We start from the raw sequence: 22,622 nt of genomic DNA, 5'->3' as shown, positions 1-22,622 counted from the left end.
TGGAACAACAGGGCTCTGGGATACAGGGATTGAGACGTGGTTGGAATGGGGAAAAGGGGGTAAATAATGTTAAGATGCTTGGCTGTCTTTTGAATCTTGGTTTCCCTGGCATACCATTATAAAATAGACACTTGAGAGGGAAAGAAAGGAATAGCCAGAAATATCATCATAGAAAGCATGTTAGTCCATCTTCTGCCTATAACTGTTTATAATACCTAAAATGGGGCTACAACGTGCCCAGTGAAGGAGACTTCATGCGGAGCTCTGCATTACATAAGACCATTGATGGAATCCTGAACCTCATCCAGAATCTTCTGAGGTGGGAAATTTCCACTTGAAAGGACAAGCCAGACCAGCCTGGAGCAGCTAGAAGAACAGAAGATACTTCTTGAAAGAAAGACCGACAGGAAAAATACAAAACAATAATGGCAGTCCAACTAATTACTACAAGAACAAGCAAGTTCCAGCAGCGAGGCAAAACCTGGGGACTCATGGGCTCAGAGTCAGTGACACAGGCACAGAGGACTAGAGTGAGTGAAGTGACCAGCTGATAAGAAGAAGGCGGACAGACGCAAGAACACCCACACTTGCAGATGATACCCACTTGACCTGGCTTCAATGACTGGATGAACAGAGCTCAATCCGAAGAAGAAAGAAGAGGAAAAAAGCGTCACCTGGTGCAATTTGATGGACTTGACCTACATCTATGGATGTGGTAGCTCAAAAGAGGAAACAAATCCCTGCTGCAAGAATTATTCCCACCCCCTGCACACAAAGAGTAGATAGGGTGGACAACTTGAACATTGGCTACCCAAAATGGGGGGAGGGATACAAAGGTAAGAAGTGACTGGCTTACAAGCTTTCAAGAGGGAACCTAGATCCACAGGGCAGGGAGGATGGTAGAGTCTCCAGTGAGTAGTATCCAACCTGTCTAGGAAGGGCTGATGAAACGAAATGCAGATGGGTGTCTTGTGAGGCAATAGTGAATAATTGTTATCAGGACTGATTGTGGGGACTGGAAACATAAAGGTGGACATTTTATAGCAAGGAGGAGAGTGATTAACCTTTCAGGGACCATCAATGGAGAAGAGAGGAGAGCGGTACGCCACCCAGAGAAGCAGTGAGGACTGAGATGGAGACAGAGAAGATGACGTGAAGAGATGGAGTGGCTGGGGACTTGAGATCCAGAGAGAGAAAGGGGCTGTGTGCTGAGGACCGTGGTGGGGGAAGGGGAGGGCAGGCTTATAGGGTATACCCTTTGGTTGGGTGGGTGAAGATACATGGACAGGATGGTAACTATGGCAATGAAACGATGTATGATAGAATGAATGTAAAGCTAATGTTCCCCCATGTAAACTATCACACAATACACAATAAAACATTTATTTAATTAAAAAAAAAAAAAAAGAACAAGCAAGTTGCTCGCCCAAGAGATATCAAGACAACTGGTCAGGTCCCCTCAGGGTACACCCCCTTCCAAGACTAAAACTGAATGGGAATTCATAAGCAGACATGCTCTCTGACTGGTGACCACATTCGTCACATATAAGGAGAAGTGAGGGGAAAACAGCAATGAAACTGTGAGCAAAGCCCTACAACGTTCAATAGACTCCTATGAACTCGGGTGGATACCTGATTGGCCAGCAGTGTTGCAAGACCTAGGGACTCTTGGGCCCAGAGTCAGTGACATTGCCACAGAGGACTAGAGTGGAGAGTGAAATGTCCAGCTGATAATTAGAGAAGGCATATGCATAAGTACACCCACACTTGCAGATAATACCCACTTGACCTGGCTTCGATGGCTGGATGATCAGAGCTCAACTAGAAGAAAGAAGAGGAAAAACGAGTAATTTGATACTATTTGATGAATTTGACTTACACCTAGGGATGCAGTAGCTCAAAAGAGGGAACAAATCTTTACAGGATCATTTACCGAGGATCATTCCCACCCCCTCGGTACACATGGTAGACAGGGATGGGCAACTTGGACATTGGCTACCCAAAATGGGGGGGGGCTACAAAAGCAAGAAGTGACTGGCTTATAAGCTTTCAAGAAGGAGCCTAGATCCAGAGGGCACAGAGCCTAGATCCAGAGGGCACAGAGGGCACAGAACCTAGATCCAGAGGGCACAGAGGAAGGTAGAATCTCCACTGAGTAGTATCCCATCTGTCTGGGAGGGGCTAATGAAAGGAGATGCAGATAAGTCTCTTGGGATACAACAGTGAATAATTGTTATCAGGACTGATTGTGAGGGTAGGAAATGCAAAGGTAGATGTTTGGTAGCAAAAAGAGGGGAGTGATTGACTTTGCAGTCTAGGAGCTGTGGTCCCTCAGACCATCAGTGGAGAAGAGTGGAGAGTGGGACCCTACCCAGAGATGCAGTGACGCCAGAGCCGGAGGCAGAGACAATGACGTGGAGAGATGGAGCAGTTGGGGACTTTAGACACAGAGAGGGAGAGGGGCTGTGTGCTGATGACGGGGGTGGGGGGTGGGGCGGAAGGGGCAGGCTTGTACCGGATACCATTTGGTTGATTGATGATGCGTGGGGGGATTGTAACCATGGCATTGAAACAATATACAATAGAATGAATGTAAAGCTAATGTTCTCCCATGTAAACTATCACATAATTCACAATAAAACATTAAAAAAAAAAAAAAAGCCAACAAGCAAGCACTGGCGTGAATCCTGGACCTGTCACAATTACTAGGTGTGTGACCACTCTATGCTTGTTTTGTCTCTTGTATCTTCCTCGTAGGTATCTAAATGAAGAAGGTGAAGTGACGATTCAATGAGATTATTTACGGAAAGCCCACCTCCCTCAATAAATGTCAGCCATTAGACTGGTAACAAAGGTAATTATCTCTGTGCCTCCAGTGAAGGTCAAAAAGACAGGTCGTGTGAACCACACTAAAACAAGATAACTGAGGAAAGACCTGCTGTGTTTTTTAGCCAGCCCTACTTTGGCCTTCTCTTGCCCTACTATATCCGCTGGCCAGAAAATAATGAGGCAATCTAGGGTCAAATTATTTCTGCATGTTGGTATGTAAGAAGAAAGTAACAACAATTTATACAGTTAAATGGGGGAGGAGAAATGATCAAAACAATCTCTTAGAAGACATATGAAGAAAAAAAACGGAGTTGGTAATTGTAAATCAACTCAATATCCAGCTTGCTTTGGATTTTCCAGATGTCACTCCTGTCCTTGATATTGTCAGACCCCGCCTTTCGGTCAGATAGGAAGTGCCTGGCCTCAGCCTGGATTCATAACTGTTAACTGGAATGAGTGGGGAAGACAAGACGAGGAAGCAGAAGTCTTGGCCTAAGTCCCCACATAGCTCCTCTCTCAGTGTGGACCTGGACAAGTCCTGTCACTGCTCTGACTAAAATAGGAAGAGACCCATCTGAAGATCTATGAGGTACTCTCCAATCTCAATCTCATCTGGCCTGTGATCCCACTGTAGACAAATCAAAACCACGTCATTTAATGTACTATTGCCCAACTGGCTTTAATTAATAAGCTTATTCATCTGACCAACCTAAAATACACACAGTTTTCACTTTAACACCTAAGCTTTCTTTACCCCAGCCATACTAGTACTAATCCATGTAGCTTTCTAGAAAAATGCTTGTCGAACAATTCTCTTGTACCAAATTTTCTCTGGATACCTCCACTTTCCTGCATTCTGTCTTAGAATTTTTGATGTCTCAATTTCACTCCCACCTGATAAAAATTCTGAAAGAGGCTTTGGAGAGATTCACCTTTAATTCATATTTCAATAATTCAGAATTTGTGAAAGCCCAAAGAGAAGTTCACTTTTGCATTATAATGAAAAAAAAGTACTAAGGGGCTAATTACTGGCATGAAAGAGCAGCCTATTTGCCCATTTACCCAGGGAACCTGTCATTTAAATATAAACAATGTCTCATTATACCCCATTGTTATCTACTTACTGAGCTATATTCAAGGGTGTCTTCTTTTAAAAAATATTGGCCACTTCCTTAGTTTGTGTCAGAGTAAATAATAAAATTGTACCTTTTTTAAAATGAGGTTTTATGGGTATTTGCATTAATTCATACTGTCTTTTTGTGACACGATTTAAACCAAGTTAGGACAATGAGCAGATGCGTTTCACGGACTATATTTTGCACATAATAAATGCTCAAAAAAGATTATTTTTCTTAATGATTAAAATGAGAGCTGGGTTAAGCTACTCATTTTTATCTTCTCAGGTTTAGGCCTATATTATTTTATATAACCCAAAAGCAAAAATCTTACAGAATTCAGAAATGCCTTTATTAAAGCACAGTTCAATACTGTGCCCTTATCCTTTAGAAAATCCGACTCCAGAGACCATCTGCTTGCACAGCATTTCTGACTGTTTGACAAAAGCACAGCTGAAGACCTGCCCCCACCCCCTAGTACCCGAACAATGTAGCTTACACAAGGACCCATGCTGTAGCTTTCTCCCTGGGTCTCATTCCTAGAAAGTACTTTTCTGAATGAATACTTTGTTACTCTGCTTCCCTTTGTTATGAGGCTCAAAAGCCATATAAGCTAGGATATGTTCCCTTTGGCCTCAACTCGCCAGGAAACTTAGAGGCCAAATCAGTGACCAGGTGTAAGAGTTTGCCTCGGGTACCTTGGCAGGCCAACTTTGTTTCGATTTCCAACTGCCTGTTTTTCATCAGGTTCCATTTTCTGAGCTACTAGGGAGCTTTTAAAAGTAAGAGGGGTATAAGCCCTATATCCGTAATATAATAATAGCATGACTTTGCTAAATGTGAAAATAAAATGCTAGTAATCAAAGACCATGGGACAGCAGGAACATAACAGATTGAATATTTTTCTTCCCCAACTAATGGGGATATAATAGCAGTATTCATCTTACAACTGAACTGTAGGTTATAAGCAAACATTCCAAAAAGAAAACCCCAGTTTTTGTATTAGAAATTTATTTACCTATTAGCTACACACAATGACTATTTCACTTGAAAGAACTATAATACCCCAGAATGTGACAGCCAAAGCAAAGGAAAGAAAAAAAATAAGCTTTGGCGCCTTTCATCTGGGTCAGTCGTTCAAAAGAGATGACAAAACTTAGTATTCAGAAAGAAAAAAACAAAGAACACTTAGTATTCAGGGTTCACGGACTTTTTCTGCTTTAACCAGAGACTTCAGACGTCCACCAGCATCTAAGAAAAGAGGCTATACCCTATCTCCAACACTGCCTCTGCTCTAATGGAAGAAATGAAGCACCAGAGTCAGATGACTGTGATCTCTACGAGATGTGCTGGGAAAACATAAACTGGTACAAGCGTGGTGGCAGACAAGGTGGCAGTAAGCCTGGAATTCAGAATACTGGTGCCTTCCAACCCAGAGTGATTACTTCTAGGTGCTTGTCCCGAGAAATGTTTACTTATATGCTCAAAAAGCACATCCAAGGATATCCAATGCAGCCATGGTTGAAGTAGTAAAGCTGTAGAAAGGAACCAAAATGAGCATCCAAAAGATAACAATGAAATAAGCTGTGGTATGTTCATACATGGAACATTTTATAGCAGTTAAGAAACTGTTAGACTGCTACACACACTAAGTGGAAAAAAGAAAGCTATAGAATGTATTGAGTCCTGGTGGCGGTGGGTTAATGTGCTGGACTGAAAAGTCGTTTGAACCGCAAAGTTGGCAGTTCAAGCTCACTGGCTGCTTCTCAGAAACATAATGTATTATGTTCCCCCTTGCATAAAAATGTCAAAAACACAAATTACACATTGTTGTTGTTACATGACGTCGAGTCAGTACTGATCCATAACAACCCTGTATAGGGTTTCCGAAGAGCAGCTGGTGAGCTTGAACCACCAACCTTGCGATTCTAATGATTTTTGAGTCCAGCACATTAACCCACCGCACCACACCAGGACTCCTGAATATATTTTGAAAACACATACATTGGTTTGAAACACATATGCATATACATTTCAAAATGCACAGACAACACATGAACACACAGAGAGTAAAAAATACATCTGAAAGGATCACACCAAACTGATCAGAAGGCAAAATGTGAGAAAACAACAGGACGATCCTCTGAACCCATGGACAGGTTTCCTGAGTGAGAAGGTGGCAGCAGCAGGGCTGGACAGGGCAGAAGGGACAGCATAGGGACACAGGGCATGTATGCTCTGTACAGCAGGTACTCCATACATGTTTATTGAATAAAGGTGCCTCAAATTCCTTTCTTATAAACAACACAAGGAGCATTACTGTTCTAAAGAAAATATCTGTGAGTGTAAGTTGCGCCAGAAATCCCCATGGACACAGGGAAATGGGGCAGGGTAGACTCCTCAGAAGATGACTAACGCTGGGAAAGAGAGACACCATGAGTCTATCATGCAGCCTGCTTTGAATCCCAAGGCAAAACTAACTAATGACACCTTCCCAGGCTATAGTCCTACAGGACTTACCATGGTCTGCCTTCCATACCTCAGGTCAGCTCCCCCCATACCCCACCGCCCCAATTTCCTCCAGCCTGACTCTCATGGTCACTCATTCAACAATTTCAACAGTTGCCCTGTGATTTCTAAAATTACAACAACTCAGCCAAGAGGGAAGAGGGGTAAAAAATATTAGCAGAAAGAACTGCTGTGAGATTGTAGAGAAGAAGTGGTTTCCCTTCCCCTCGATAGCATCTGTTGTTGTGATGTGCCATGGAGTCGGTTCCGACTCATAGTGACCCTGCACAGGGTTTCCGAGGCTGCAAATCTTTACGGGAGCAGAAGGCCTCATCTTTCTCCCGTGAAACAATTTGCAGTTTCAAACTGCCAACCTTGAGGTCAGCAGCCTGATTCGTGGGGCCTGCTTCATTAAAACTACCAGAAAGCAGCCTCATTCTGAAACCTGTGCATCTACATTCATCCAGGCACCCACCTACACCATTTCCCCAGCTCCCCTTCTGGGGATCATATACTCACACAGAGATTAGGATTGCCTATCAGAGATCCAGGAGTCTTGGTGTGGCACTAAGATAAGCACTAAACTGCAAGGTCAGTTTGAATGGTACGACAGGCAATTCACACCCACCAGCTCCTCCTCGGGAACCTAAATAAGGTTACTATGAGTCAGAACCAACTCAAGGGCACTTAACAAACAGAAGTCAGACCACCTCAGGCAGTTCATTTCCATCTTCAGTTTGTTCTCAGTGTCTCCTTCCTACCCTCCATTCCAGGAATCCTGGTGGTATTGGGTTAGGTCTTCAGATCTGCAGTTCTAACCCACCAGCTGCTCCAAAAAAGAAAGATGAGGCTATCTGCTACAATATAAGATTCATAGTCTTAGGAACCCTATGGTCCGTGTGAGTCAGAATCAACTCAATGACAGTGAGTACAGAATCATCCATTCTAGGGAGGCCTGGTGGTGCTGTGGGTTAAGCACTGGACTGCCAACCACAATGTCAGTGGTTCATACCCACCAGCCACTCCATGGGAGATAAGGTTGATTGCTCCCAAAAAATACCATCTCAGAAACCTTACGGAGTAGTTCTGCTCTGTCTTATGGGTCATTAGGGTCGCTATGAGTGGGAATCTGCTTGACAATGCTGTTTTTGCCTTCAAGTCAGTGCCAACTCATAGAAACCCCATATACAGTTCCCGAGGAGCAACTGGTGAGTCTGAACCACTTGCTATCTATCGTATTAACCCGCAGAGCCATACCGGTACTTCTGCTTGACAACAGTGGGTAGTTAAGTGTCTCTATGGCTGGGCAAGTTTTCTCCTCATGTGTTGTAAACCGTTAAAAATGGAGAGACTGGAATCATTAAACATATATTGATGAGAAAGGTGTTCTTATCTCTTATTTTTTTAAAAAAATGGCAACTAGCCATAAATCTGCTATAGGGGTCCAGTTCTCCCACATTTATGTTTATAATATTGAACTTGAGCTGAGGTTTAAAAAGGAATACATCACCCATCTCCCCCCATGCCCTCCTCCAAATGCGCTAAGGAGGATGTACATTTTAGACAGTGTATAAACTGACCCACTGGCAGTCAGTCAGACTCTGCCCTCAGAAACACAAGGATTGGGTGCCAAGATAGACCACTGATGGCATCTTTTAAGCTCCCTTTCCAATTGTGTCTGATGTAACTTCTATGCCCTGGATTTTTTGCAAAATAGCACAATGGCACACAAAATAAAGGATACTACCCATAAGTGTGGTGCTCTACTAAAAAAAAAAAAATCTGTATGAGACCAAAAGATAAACACTGACCACCCTAAAGCAAAGATGAGAAGAGGGCAAGGAAACTAGAGTTCTGGAAACTGAACAAGCAGAACACAATTAAGGGGGATACTGACACATGGTAGAAAATGTAACTAATGTCACTGAACAATTTATATAGAAATTGTCAAATGGGAACCTACTTTACTATGTAAACTTTCACCAGAAACATAATGGAGTATTATGTTTAAATATATTTTGTGTGTGTGTGTGTGTGTGTGTGTGTAAGTATAAGTTCAAACCCACCAGCTGCTCCTTGGAAACTCCATTCAGGGTCACTATGAGTGCGAACAGACTCAATGGCACTTAACAACAACAACTCTTAAATAATCCACATTTGCTGCAATTATTCTTTAAGTAGAATTTCAAAAGACTTCTCAGACATTCGTTAAAAAGCCAATGTCCTTGTTTTGAAACACCTTACACAGTGGAATATCCCTGCGTGTAAACCTTTTAGCAAATGAGACCACCCTGTTGTTGTTGGGTTGATTCTGACTCATAGCGACCCTGTATAGGGTTTCCAAAGAGCAGTTCATGAGCTTTAACTGCCAACTTTGCAGTTCAAATGGCTTTGCAGTCTGGCGTATTAACCCACAGCGCCACACCAGGAGTAGGATTTGTTTTTTTAAAAAAACCATCAGTATTCAATGTACTGTCAGCTCAACAAAAGATCAAGCTAAACCTGTTCTTTGTCAAAATGAGGTAAGACTACAAAAGAGAATTACTAATATAGCACATGTACTAGCTCATACTTTATTATTAGGAAACGAGCTTGGGTTTTACTATCCAAGTCCATCCACTCTAGTCACGTTTTGTTCACATCTACCTAAATACAATCATTCACATGATGGCTAATGTATAACACTGAACACAGGAACCACTTATGGCTTATAGGGATTCAAAGTATAGACAAGTACAAGAAAGTCTTTCTTCTCTTCTTCCAATGTAAAGACAAATTTGCCAAGACAGAAAAATATCATCCTGAAATTACAAGTGAACTCTGACAGGTGTTTCCTGAGATTCTCATTAATATTGAACAATCAATCATAACCTCTCAGGCAAATATTAATCATTAGCCCACTGTTGAAAATTAACTAATGATCTATAAGGATGTACTGTGGAACCTTTGTAGCGTCATTTATTTATTTACTAATTCTTTCAATATGCATTTCCTGCTGTGTCTCCCTATGTACCAGTATGCCCTGGGTTAGGCTCACAAAACTATAAAATACATCAGACTCCAATCTCAACACCTAGTAATTCATATTCTAGTTTCATCCAAAGTTACTCATCTAGTCAGCCAACGAGCTAGATTTCAAATCAAGGCTGAGACATTCCACACACCTAGGCACTTCCCTTACCAGCTTCAAAACAAGACAGAAGGGGGTCAACGTCTATCAAAGGAAAGTACACCATGTTTATGGTAGTCTAGTGTGAAAGTGAGTATTCACACTAGGTAGGTTTAAGTGGAAGGTAAGGAATAGACAAGAATCAGACACAACTTAATAGAGAAGGTAGTGTATATGCTGTGCCAGAATAGAAAGAATCTAAGCATGCAGAAGCAAGAACTTTCAATTCACAGGGAAAGACAATAGAGGAAAAACAGAATAGATGAGTTGCAGAACTAACATCCACTTTATAGGCTAAGCCTAGTGAACCAGGTTACAAATTTTTGTTTCAGGTATTAAAAATTTACCTTCTTATGAGGAAAAAAAACCCAACAAACTAGAGTCCTGGTTTGGTGCAACAGGATAAGCACTAGACTGCCAACTGCAAAGTCTATGGTTCAAATCCATCAGCTGCTCCTCAGAAACCCTAAACAGGGCTACTATGAGTGAAAACTGACTCAAAGGCATGCAACAAACAACAACAACATGAGCAAATGCTGTGAGACACTAACCTACGTGACTATGCTGAGGCTTGGTTTAGTTACAAGCCTTGTTAACACTGCACATTGAGAGTGTGGCCATGGAGGAAAGAATACAATCAAAGTAGAGCATCCCACAGTTTTCCTCATTGTTTTAAGGCATTTACACCCCCAAGAAGTCCACCATCCAACACTGCTCCCCAGGGATGCTCCTACCACCCTCTGCCATTTTGAGTCCTAAAACCAGAGCTTGGAACACATACACTGCTCAGCTCTGAAGCCCAGCTCTTGGAGCTCCTTCAGCCAGAGGTATTATGAGAAAAAGGATAGCAAGACCTTACACTTGTCCAAGAATAAACATTTACAACTCCCCACCCACCCCCAAACAAGAACCCCCAAGGAGTAATCATTGATGAAGAGAGGAAGGTGCTCAGAGGAAAGACGGGTGAAGATGCCTCTCTTAGGAGAGCTGTTCATTTGCTGCTCATCAACAGCAGGCAATTTCTTGAACATCTATAATATAGCATGGTGTAGAACTATTGGAGATTCAAAAATTGCTCACTATGTATTATATTCCAAAGGCACTTGACATCTAGGAGAAAAATTAGGTGAAAATTCAAAAAAATTAAAATTTAAAACCAAGAGTGTCCTAAGAGAGGATAAGATAAGGTCATTATGAAGTCCAAAAATTCTTCACAGAGGAGACATGACTTGAGATTATTCTTGAATAGCTGTAAAGGTGGTGACATGTGAAGATGGGGTGATGAAGGAAAGGAAGAGGCATTTCAGATGGAGAAAGCAGGTTTGCTGAAGGGGAAGTCAGGAGGCAGAGCAGTGGGGAAGGGTGACTGAGAACATCTGGTGAACAACAGGTGAGGCCTTAAAGGGGAAGAATGGAGGATAAACCAAAAAAGGTATTACCAGACCAGGGAGGACCTAGGCTGGGAGTCACTCCTTTCCTCAGTGGGTAGCCACTGACGCCTCAGGATCATTTCTCTTGAAAAAGATACCTGACAGAGGTGTCAATGGAGAAGAGAGGAAATACATGAAGGATTCTGTAGAGTGGAATGTCAACAGGCCTAAAAACATCAACCAACCAACCCATAAGCCTCAACAACAAGATGAGAAAAAGGGCAAGAAAGAGTTCAAAGGTAAGCCACCGTGTTAAGTCATAGCAAAACATTCTATTCGGTTTAACCAACACTTATTGAAAACCTGATATAAACCAGGCACTTTGTTAGATAAAGGGATAGGGAGGCATGAGCCATGGGCCTTGCCTTCAGTCACTTAATGCTGGTTGAGAGGCAAGAGGGGGTTGCAGGCATTGACAGATATCAAAGAAGGGTTTCTCATGACAGATGACAATTCCTATTTTGGAAATTTCTAATTTGAGGCAGTTCAGTGCTGCAGAGAACTAGAAGGTAGCCTGGGGAGAGAGAGTGTCAGAAGCAGGTTGCATGGACTGAAAACTGTTCAACCAGAACACTTTGCTTGTGAGAAACTAGTTTGTTTTGTTTTTTTTAAAACAAGGTGTTTTTCAATACAGTGAAATACATCCCCACTGTCATCCCCACTGTGACACTCAATACAGAAGATCTCTCCCCTCTCTGAGATAAGAAGAAAAGAAAATAAATGATAGACTCTTTCAAGTGGAACTGAGGAAATGCTGCTACTGACTAAACCAAGAAGGATATGACTGTGGGAACTGAGTTGCACTGTTTCCATGGCTTCAGCCTCCACTACTTCCTGCAATTCCACAAATGAAAGCTACATATAAACTTGAGATTATTTATATTTAAAAAAAAAAAAATCTAACTCTGGGAAAACTTGCTATCCCCTAGGTAATCTCTAAGTCCCATAGCTGACTGTGTTACATAAACTCAGACCAAACACACATTGGACCAATGATGATGGCCACATTTCGTATCCAAGAAAAGCAATAATTTCACTACGAGCAGTCTTTAGCAGGCAGAAACATCTTCCACAAAAGCTAGCCCAGAATCTCATTGTAAGTGCTCGACATGCACGTTTCCCATGGAGCTGATAGATAAAGAAAAACACCCCTTCAGACCCAGTTTTGCAACCCCTATCAGTCTTTTTACCCTCTGTTTTGCCATTCACATGAATTGAAAAATAAGCTTTGTTCAGCTGCCTCTAAACCAATCCCCAAAATAGAGCAATCCCTTTGGCACAAATGGGGTCAAATGTATGAAAAATAAACCCAGCTTCCTGGTGGAAGGATATGGCATGGGACCTTGCTAAGAGGCAGGAAGAATTCCATAAAGATCTCCCCTTTCCACAGTGGGAAAGGAAATATTTAAAGAGTTAAGCCGAATATGAACTCATTCAGCCATGTGACCATTCAAATGAAAACAAGACAAACTTGAATGCCATGAGTTTCAGAATACTAAGTGCGGAAATTGACTTAATATACATGGATTTTTTTGAAAGGCCTGACAAACTAAGAGCCTTCACTTTCCCCTGTCCCACTATCCCCCCTACCCCACCACACAAAAACAAGTTATTTTAAGAATTACCAAGAAAGGACCCATTTATTTACCTTTGCTACAAATATATCCATGAATGTGGTAGAACACAGAAGGGGCAAAGTTAGGGAAACTTCTTAGCCATAACCAAACACCTTGAGGCAATGAGTTGGTGGGCCTGGGACCTCAGGACCATAGTTTCAGAGAAGACCATGGTCAATTAGCAAAACACAGTCCACAAAGAAAATGTTCAATATTCTCCTTTGGTGAGTAGTTAAAAGCTCACGAGCAGTATGTAAGGCACAACTAATGGTCTCTCCCTATCCAAAGGAAAGAATATGGAAATCGAAGATGCATGGAAACAATTAGTCCAATTAACTAATGAATCCTAGGAAAATCAGTCATCCACAACCCTGAGAACAGAAGAACTAGATCGTACCTAGCTGTCACTAACCAACTGCTCTGAAAGGGATATTAGAAGGTCCTGGACAGAGTGGGAGAAAATGTGAAACAAAACTCAAAATTATTTTTAAAAAAACAGGCTTACTAGTCAGACAGAGATTGGTGGAATCCCAAAACTAAGGTCCTTAGTCACCCTTCAGGTCTGGAACTGAACTCATTTCTGTGACTCGATTTTCAGGCAAGCAGTACATACGTCTATAGGGAGAGGAACAACAACTGTGATGTATGCACACCACAGAACAGTCAACTACTTTAGATCTAAAGGGCAGTATCTACCTGATGACAAAATCCAAAAGGGTTGGGAAAGAAGGAGAAATGGAAACAAGAAACACAGAAAGGAAGTAGAATGTGGTGTTATATTGAGGATAGTGCAATCAATGAGATGAAATGACATTTGTATGATGTGTTGAATGTAAAATTGATCTGCTCTGTAAACTTTCACCCAATTCACAACAAACAGCTAAAAAGTGGGGGTGGGTACTACAGAGGTATGGCAAAGGCGAAGAAAAGAAAGCTATTCATCTCCTGTAATATTTCATTTCCTTACTTCTTAGTTTAGACATTCAAATGGTCTAACAGCACTTACATTACAGCCTTGAATTTCCCTGATAAGTCAGAGTATGAATTGGCTTACACATGCAGCTTCATTAATTATTCCACTGATCTGAATTAATCTGCCATTCTGAAAGGTATTTATTTTCTAAGTTTGTTTAGTCATCTTCTCTTGAGCTACAAAAAGCAACAAACTGGGTCACCATACACATCATTAAATTTGGTAACAAGGCTGACACCATCTGTGGCCTTGACTACAGTGATCTCTCCATCGATGGGAGGCTTTTCACTTTCTGCTCATCCTTTAAAATAATCATTTCATGTCACATGTGCAAAAGACCCAAAGCACAGTATAAATCTATACTAGCAGTAAACATTTACATATGTATTTGACTTCCATTTATAGTCGTATTTTCAGTTATACTACCCAAAAGCTTTTTAAAATTCTCTAGAAATCAAATGAAAAATGCACAAATCTAAATAGAAATCATGTCACATCTGAATTTGACACTACATTTTAAATACAAAATGAAATCATGCATATAAACCATTAAGGTTAAATCCACCAGAGTGTCCTTTCAACTTGCTCAGGACTCTCCCCGCAGTGGTCTTGCCTTTACAACACTCAGTTGAGAACACTCAGCCCTATCTAATTCCAGCTCACCATGAAAAACCTAAAAGAACTAGCTAATTAAGAGGAGGAAGCAAAGACACTAAAATGGAAAGAGGTTCTGTTATCCAGCACTGGCTCCCTGTTCCATCTGCCATTCAACATGACCTCCAATTATAAAGTACTGATTCTTGCAAGAAAGGTGCTGCAGAGCCACAAAAATCTCGGAATGGCTTCTGAATCACCAAAGAAAGATCATGCAATGTCAAAGGTAGACACCTAGGGATCTTCTCATCCAATCCCCTTAACTGACAAATGGGTGAATGACAATGCAGAAAGGGAATCAGAAGTGTCCCCAAAAGAAAACTAGTTAACAGTCAAGTGGAACAAGCTGCTAACCCCAATCTAGTGCTCTTTAGTGGGTTTTGTTTGTTGTCTGTTTTAATATATCAGCCTTTCCCAAAGAAAGTTCATGGTACATTGAGTCGATCATGCTAAAGAATTCTGCAAAAAAAAAAAAAAAATGTTCAAGAGACTTCATGACCAATTATCTATAAGAACTAGGTGAATTAAATAAAATGAAACTATTTTTTAACTGGAGTCCTTCCTGGAGTGTTTGCTAGGCTAATATGCACCATAAATCTTTAAGAAGGTAACAGTGTACATTAAACTATACCATTTTATTTGAATGTATTTAACCATGGAATCCTTTTTTCTTGAGACTTAAAAGGATTGGTGGTGGTGGTTGTGTGCTGCTGAGGCAGTTCTGACTCACAGGGACCCTGTACAGGGTTTCTGTGCCTGTAAATCTTCATGGAAGCAGAAAGCCTCATCCTTCTCCCATGGAGTGGCTGGTAGATTCGAACTGCTGACCTTGTGGTTAGCAGTCCAACTCATAACCACTCAACTACCAGTGCTTAGTCTAGGAGTAGGTATTGCAATAACGCACCATTACCTCACTTATCAACTATCTCAGTAGCCAACATTTTGCATTTATAGCACAAGAAAAAAATATATTCAACTATTCAAAAATTAATGTGTTAATTGTGCACAGTAGCAATATACATATGACAGTAATGAATGCCAACATGCAAAACGAGAGTAATGCTGTTACAGTTAAGGTTGTGTATCGGCTTGACGTGGCAACTATGTACTGACATAATTTGGCATTTAAATAATAATATAATCATCTTGATCTTATGTGGTCATCCTTCATTTTCACATAACGCCAATTTTCGCTTAACAACCTGACCTTTGGACTCTAACCATGTTGATAAGAGTGGTTGTACCATACTATATTATTCTCCAAAACATGCTCTACATAGATCTATTAGTTTTGCCATACTTCTGTTGTATGCCATTAAGTCAATTCCAACTCACACTGACCATATTATATATGAAAGAGCACAATTCCCGCAATGGCTTCCTAGGCTGTAATCTTTATAGGAACAGACTGCCAGTCTTTCCTTCCACAGAGTCACTGGGTGAATTTGAATCTCCAACCTTTCAGTTAGCCATAAGTGAAATGTTTCTCCAACAATGAACGGTCCATATGCAAATGATAACCCATTATAATTTTTCACTTACTAGAAAAACTGACCAAACAATTTTGATCACTCCCAAATAACACTGGATTTAAAAACAAACATTTTTTTTAAAAGCCAGTATCAAGAAAACAATGGCAAAAAGCAATAGCCTAGGTGAAGAAAAAAAATTTTTTAATCTGCTATAAACCTCTCCCACAAAAAGTTCCACATGTATTTACAAAAGATTCATGGTGTTCAACAATTTCATTCAGCATAAATTAGAGAATACAGGTCAAAACAAAGCTTCAGGAAACATCAAATGAACAGCTGTAAACGTCAACGGCCCAGAAAGCCAGAAGCAAATGATAACCACACATCAGAACATGCAGGACACTTACCAAGTTATGATTTGTTGAATTAGAATCATCTTCAGGGAATGGGATGTAAATAGCTAAGGCCACACAATTGGCAAAAATAGCCAATAATATAAATATGTCAAATGGTCTGAAAAATTGTGTTAAGGTGTATAAACCATCTCTGCCACCACACTCCCAATCACACCACTTTTGAAGCTCTTTTCAAATAAAAAAATGACACATACAAATCATTTCTTGACTGGCTGCCAGGGTTTCAGCTGAAGTTATCACCAATGATCATCTCACAGTAGAGCTTCCTATCAAGTGACCTCTCCATGTCCTTTTCTTCTGTTGTAAGGATCATGTTACACTCATTCTTCTGCCATACATTTTACATCAAAATCTACAATTCCTACAATTAGGGAGTTGTATGAACCACATTTCTGCTTCTTGTGGTCTTAAAGGAAATAATACCCTTAGAAAGCTGAACTCCAGGCTACTACAAACACAGAAAGTAATCATGGGACCAACCTTTTCCACAGACCTCTGCCTTCATGTAGGGACTACTCTTAGTGGGGTCCGTCTAAATCTCCTCTCTGTACTGGGAAAGACCAAGTTACTAGGACCTTCTTCATTTTCCCTATGACTTTCAATACCTTAGACACTGTAATAAGCAAGGCAGGCTCTGCATTCTTTACCGGGTAATCAATGGCTATAACTGTTTCAGATGAGAGCCGGACTGGAGCTCAGTTTATAATGTACTGTTTTACTGTGTTCAATTTATAAACAAATTAAATAAAAAGCCACAAAAAATCAGCACCAGACACTCTGAAAGCACTATTTAATGATTCTAAATCTCAGGGGTCTGTCTGGAAAAATCACTTTGAGATCCGATTTCAACAGTTACTTGCTTAAACATTCTGGTGTTATTAAGAGACATTGTCAAAACTAGTAATACAAAATTTGACATCTGCCAAATGACTGTTTTTCATCTTTTGGGTTTCAGCCTTTGCAACTCAAGGTTTCATGAGCAACCAAACTAATTTGTAATTCTCAGGCCTGATTTTACAACAATGAGTCTCCCCCATACACTCACTCACAAAATTCAAGGCCATCAGACACTAGCTCAACTAACTACCTCAAGTGATTGAAGATTCAAAAACATTAACAGACCAGTTCGGGATTCGTCCTGACATACTTCTGGGAAATCCAGAAATCCAGAAGGAAACAAAAGCCCCTTACTCAGAGGAGTTACCTCGAGTTTCATAAAACCTCAGCCACTTGAGAACTTCAATACTTGATGTAGAGACAGGAATATTTGCACCCCTTACTAATTTTGATGGGTTTAGTTTTTAAGCCTTAATTAAAATTTAAGCTGTAATTCCTATGTATTCTTTTAATTTATTTAGCAAGACAGAATCTTTTATCCAGGGGTCCAAGTTCAAGACAATTCACCTGCAGATGACTCCAGAATTCCCTTCTCATTTTTTCCTTTTGGAGATTCCCCACCAAAATTTAAAAGGTCAACTGAATCAATGTTCAGTAGAAACACACTGTCTCTCCCCTCTCACCTACATCACTACCCTCCCTTCTTAGTTTCCTAGTACTAAATGATAAACAGGCAAATCTGAGGGACATTAACACTTAGCAAGAAAGCCCAATAAAAGATGTCCTTTTTTCTTTATGCTGGTTGTTTCCATCTCTAAGCACTGGTGGATAGTACCATCATTACCACTAGATTTCTATAAGCCAATTTCTACAAGAAATGATGAGTAGATGGGCCTGATCTTAATATCTCCTTCTAAAACCAAGAGGACACCCCTTGATTCCCCAAGAGTACAATACACTCTTCCTCATCTGCCTGTAGGTCCTCATTTTCTTGGTGCTGACTTGGTCAGGCAGAGATGATTTTAAGAGGATTCTAGAATTCTAGAAATGGCTCCCTGAATTAGAATGAATCTGTTATGGGGGGGGGGGGTGCAAAAAAACAAATGGATCAGACATTGTTTAACAATCTATTTTACAAACAACCTCATTTGTATGCAGGCTTCTCCCTGAATTGGCAGCCATGTCCCTTAATTCCTATACACATATGTCTGGCAATGTAGGAAAAGGGAGACAGCAGCATGGCCCAGGAATTGACTCTGTACACATAAATTGCTACATACAAATGACTGTCCACAAAGAGAAACAGCATCAGGCCTCCCACCCCACTCTGCGTACAATTAATGACCCCACTGAGCGGTCTCTGCTTACTCAGAATGAGTCTAGGGAGGAGATCTTTCTTTCTAAGTGCACCTGTTGCCTCTGACCCCAGGGATGCTACTGGAGAGAACCCAGCTTTACTTAGCTCCCTCCTGAGTTGACACTACCTTCTGTCCTCAGACTAGAGGAGAACTGAAAGAGAAAATACACACAGCCCAGCTATGTGAGAGACACCAAGAGGACAAACATCTGTTCTAAAAAGAAAAGGCATTTTAAAAAGCCCCCAAATCCTGTCCTAATACTAGATTGCTCTCTCCAAAGCACTTCTATCTGACTTGATGGCACTTCACAACAACAAATATATTTTAACTCTGTTCTTGGAGCAGAGAAAATCACCAGAGAAGGCACAGGGCATGCAAACAAACAGCTGCCTAGGTAATCACATTATTGGGGGGTGAGAGTTCAGCTTCACTTTCTAGTTGGCCGCCAACATCCTCCTCTTTAAGCATGGTCCTTCCATCCTTCTGGGAGTTGTTGGGGGAATGCCCTATATTCTCACTCCTTCCCAAGGTTAGGAACTATTCTAAGATCCTTGCCAGCCCCCAAAAAACACTTCTGGGGGAAAGGAAATGCTGTGTTTTACCCAGACCTGTGAATCATTTGACTAAGTAGAAAGCCGTTTGCTTAGAAAGAAGGCCTCAGTCAACTTCTCCTAAAGGAAGGCAGGGGCTGGAGTTTAGCCTCAGGATTTGGGGGAAGGGATACACAAACTGAACCACAATCGTTTTCCGAGATCTGGGACATATCAACCATACTGGGGCATTTGAAGTTCAGTTTTAAAAATATAAAGGAGACACCCAGAAATGTAACTCCAGTCCAAAGACATAGACAACTTTTTTTTTTTTTTTTTTAAATAAAGGCAGCAACTGCAAATTCCTCACTGAAAGGGCTGTTGTATAACTCAGGACTCAGGGAAAAGAGGCACATATAAATTTCTCCCTTCGCATGATCTCTCATGCTCACGTTTCAATTGCTTTTTTGGAGCTTATCAAAAGGAAATTCCAGGAAGTTGCAGCATTGATCAGCCAAAAAAAAAAAAAACAGACAAAAAATCCAGAAGTACTCCTCCTTCCTTCCTACGAAGCAAGTGGCCATATTAGTATACAGCCACCTGAACAATCGGAATCGCCAGATGTCAGAGGTAGAAGTAACCTTAGCATCAATTGTAGGTACAGAAGCAAATTCCAAAACATTAGAATGAGAAGATACCACTAAAGGTCAAAATGTATTCACTTCCAGTAGAAGTCACGTATAGTCTATTTTTTTCCCATTGGTCTACCTTATTCCTAATAGGTTCATCGCAAATCATTGCCAAAAAACAATAGTGGATTTTAAACTAATCACACAGAACAAGTATCGACTACTTTTAAGTCTTAGGCTCTTTCTCCCTCTCCTACTTCCCCCACATACACACACAAACACACACACCAGACAATGGGCTAAATATACCCACAGAGCTACTCTACAACCCTAGAAGCTAAGAAGGTATAGACAATGAAACCCCTTACATATAGCTTCTTCTGTGGCTCACATTCCAGCCCATTACAACTTTGTAAGTGCCATTTTGAAAAGCAAATCCTTTTAAAGAACAGATGGTAAAAGAGAAAACCAGAAAAACTTCCCCAAAAAAGGATACTTCCATTCCACTATACTAATGCAGGCTCTTCGGATGGGGTTATTGAGTGATAAACAGAAAAGGGCGCGGGCAGGTCGGCTGTTGGACGAGTTACCCTGTTTTTTGCTCTTGGCGTATTGCTGACGTTTTCTTTGGGAGAGAGATCCTACAGGTGGGGGTGCAGAGGTGCTCATAGTTTGGGCAGCCTTGGCCTGTCTAGCAGCATCTATTGCAGCTTGCCAAGACAGGACAGTTTGTTTGGAGCTATTCGGCTGAGAAGTTGGTCCTTCACCAGAAAGAGGGAGTCTGGTGCCTCTTGCATAGTTTGCCTCTGGGAAAAAGGAGAAAAAGAAAGAAAAATAACAATGAGTATTCAGTGTCTAGGAAAAAAAAAAATAAAAAGCATCAGAAACAAGGGGAGCCATACCAGTGTTCCCACTGTGAACGTCACATGTTATTTTTCAGAAGCAAGAACCAGGTCAGCCAGAGCAGAAGGAAAAGTCCATCTGCTATGCCATAGTGTCAGTCACCCAGGACCAGTACTACATTTGAGGTTCCCAGATTAGTGCCTCTCCACTTGCATGTCTTTACAAGATATCATTTTTATGCATTCTTTAGAGAATATTGAGGTCATTCCCATATTTATTCCACACTCTTGCCGATTTGTAAAACCCTCTAATCTAATGACTGAATAGATATGCACAAAGGTTTTTCTCTGAAATAACTAACACCACTACAAAAAAAGGTTGGGGGCGGGGAGGACAGTGTCAATAATTCAAAAGTCTTTACCATGTTCAGGATGTTACTCCAACATCTTTCCACAACCACAAATGTAATTATTTTAGCATGAAAGAAAAAATTTTTAAATCCTCCACTGGCACCCAGGCAATACCAAAGCCCCATAACAAATATCTGGATTATGCACTGATGCTTCCTGCAAATGAAAATTCATGATGCTTGGGACTCATTTCCTCCACAGGCTTCGGAAAACAGAAAACATCTTTAGGGCTTTTTTGCATTTTAAATTGCAGCTGCATCAGCCAAGCTCGCATCCAGAAAAAGACAAGCAGTCAGCCTGCACACCTACACCTAAGACAGGCTGGATGATGCCAGGGGCCCTAGAGGTCTAAACAGGAGTCACCTGAGTGTGTAGTCTGGCATCCTTGTGAATACAGGACAGAGCCCCTAGGGGGGCCTCCGGTAAGAAGCCCCTCAGGTTTTGAGTAAGGTCAAAACCCTAACAGGTATCCTAGGCACCTGCCCTGGCCTTTGGTCAAAATCTCTTTATGAAGGCAGAAGTCAAAGTGTGAAGAAGTAGAGGAATAAGCATTCAAAAACCAATTATTGTTAAGTGATGAACAACAAGGGAGAGTCAAAGCAAGCTCAAGTCTACTTGCCCAACAGCCTGAGAAGATGGCAAAGCTAGTGGATAGCAGACAGAGCCCTGGTGTAAGTGGTGCCATGCCCTTCCAAGAGAAGCACTCAGTCTCTAGTAGGAGATTGGGGGGAAGGGAGGGGTTTGACCTCCAAGGAAGAGGGGGAAGGGCTGGCCAGGAGCTGCTCCTGCCTCCCTAGACCCAGTCCTGGCCGGTGTGGAAACTGCACGTGGTCCCCCGACTGAGGAGGGGAGCCCCACAGTGGTAGCGACTCCCCAGGCATTGCTAGGTTACCAACGTGTGCTCAGTCGGGCGCAGGGAGCAGGAATACACTCTCTCCATCCGCCCCCTCCCCTTGATTTCAGACTTACCCCCAACACACACCCCGTAAGGGGAGGGGTGTGCTTCACCCATCAGTGCAAAAGGTGAAGCCAGGCAACCCTAGAATTTTCCGGATGCCACCAGAGACATTCCTAGTCAACCAGGGGGCGGGGGAGGAGAGGAAGGGGAAAAGAGGCGAACCCTACCACACCACCACCCTCCATTGCTCAGCTGCGTTGAAGGAAAGTTGAGCCCGAGGGCAGACAACCCGAATCACCTCGACATGTCCCTCCCGCAGCACAGTACATCAAGGACTCAACGGCAGCCCCCACCCCACAAAAGCAAAATTAACTCAACATTCAGGGCCTGAAATAGAGAGAGAACCGAGTGGCTTTTTCACGAATCTCCGCTTTCTATGTAGATGACACAGAGCTTGAAGCATCCTCTCCAACCCCCTCAACCTAGCCAGCACATCAGAGAGACAGGAGGGGGTGGGAGGGAGAAAGGGGGTGAGAAGAGGACCATGACAAGGATTCGATGTGGCAGCGGGTGCCCAGGCTCTGGCTGCTCACCGTTCGCGTGGTCCGCTTGCTGCCGTTGATGCTGCATTTTTTTCATCATCATCATCATCATCATCCACGAACATTTATTGAGCGCCTACTGTGTGCAGGGCACTGTGCAGGGCGTTGGGGTGGGGGAGGAACGGGGAAGGGGATTACCAATAGGTAAGAGCCGCGGTCCCTGCCCTTATTTTTGCTTCAGCAGGGGGTGGGGAGAGACAGGGACAAATAACCGAAAATAAGGATAATTTATAAAAACCGCTCGCCACCCACGCTCCCTCTTTTTCAAAAAATGGAGCAAAATAAACTTTTTAAAAAAATAAAATCCGATGTATATATTATCTTAATAATATA

General features: G+C 41.7%; 1 protein-coding gene across 4 annotated transcripts in view; it reads right to left on the bottom strand.

The window, feature by feature from the left end:
* The window catches only part of CACNA1D (calcium channel, voltage-dependent, L type, alpha 1D subunit), a 452,582-nt gene extending 429,960 nt beyond the window's left edge, over positions 1–22,622 (bottom strand). For 2 of the 4 annotated variants that reach the window (XM_006862053.1, XM_006862050.1), the window contains exons 1-3: positions 22,281–22,460; positions 20,033–20,342; positions 16,174–16,279 (exon numbers count right to left, since the gene is read on the bottom strand). In XM_006862053.1, coding sequence (XP_006862115.1) covers positions 16,174–16,279; positions 20,033–20,342; positions 22,281–22,344 — 480 coding nt within the window. In that variant the 5' untranslated portion in view covers positions 22,345–22,460. Of the gene's footprint in view, positions 1–16,173; positions 16,280–20,032; positions 20,343–22,280 lie in introns of all 4 variants that reach the window. The other 2 variants (XM_006862051.1, XM_006862052.1) reach the window with 2 other exon arrangements.

This window comes from Chrysochloris asiatica, unplaced genomic scaffold, assembly GCF_000296735.1.
Source record: "Chrysochloris asiatica unplaced genomic scaffold, ChrAsi1.0 scaffold00046, whole genome shotgun sequence".
In the NCBI taxonomy this organism is placed as follows: Eukaryota; Metazoa; Chordata; class Mammalia; order Afrosoricida; family Chrysochloridae; genus Chrysochloris; species Chrysochloris asiatica.
This window is presented reverse-complemented; position numbering and strand designations above follow the sequence as displayed.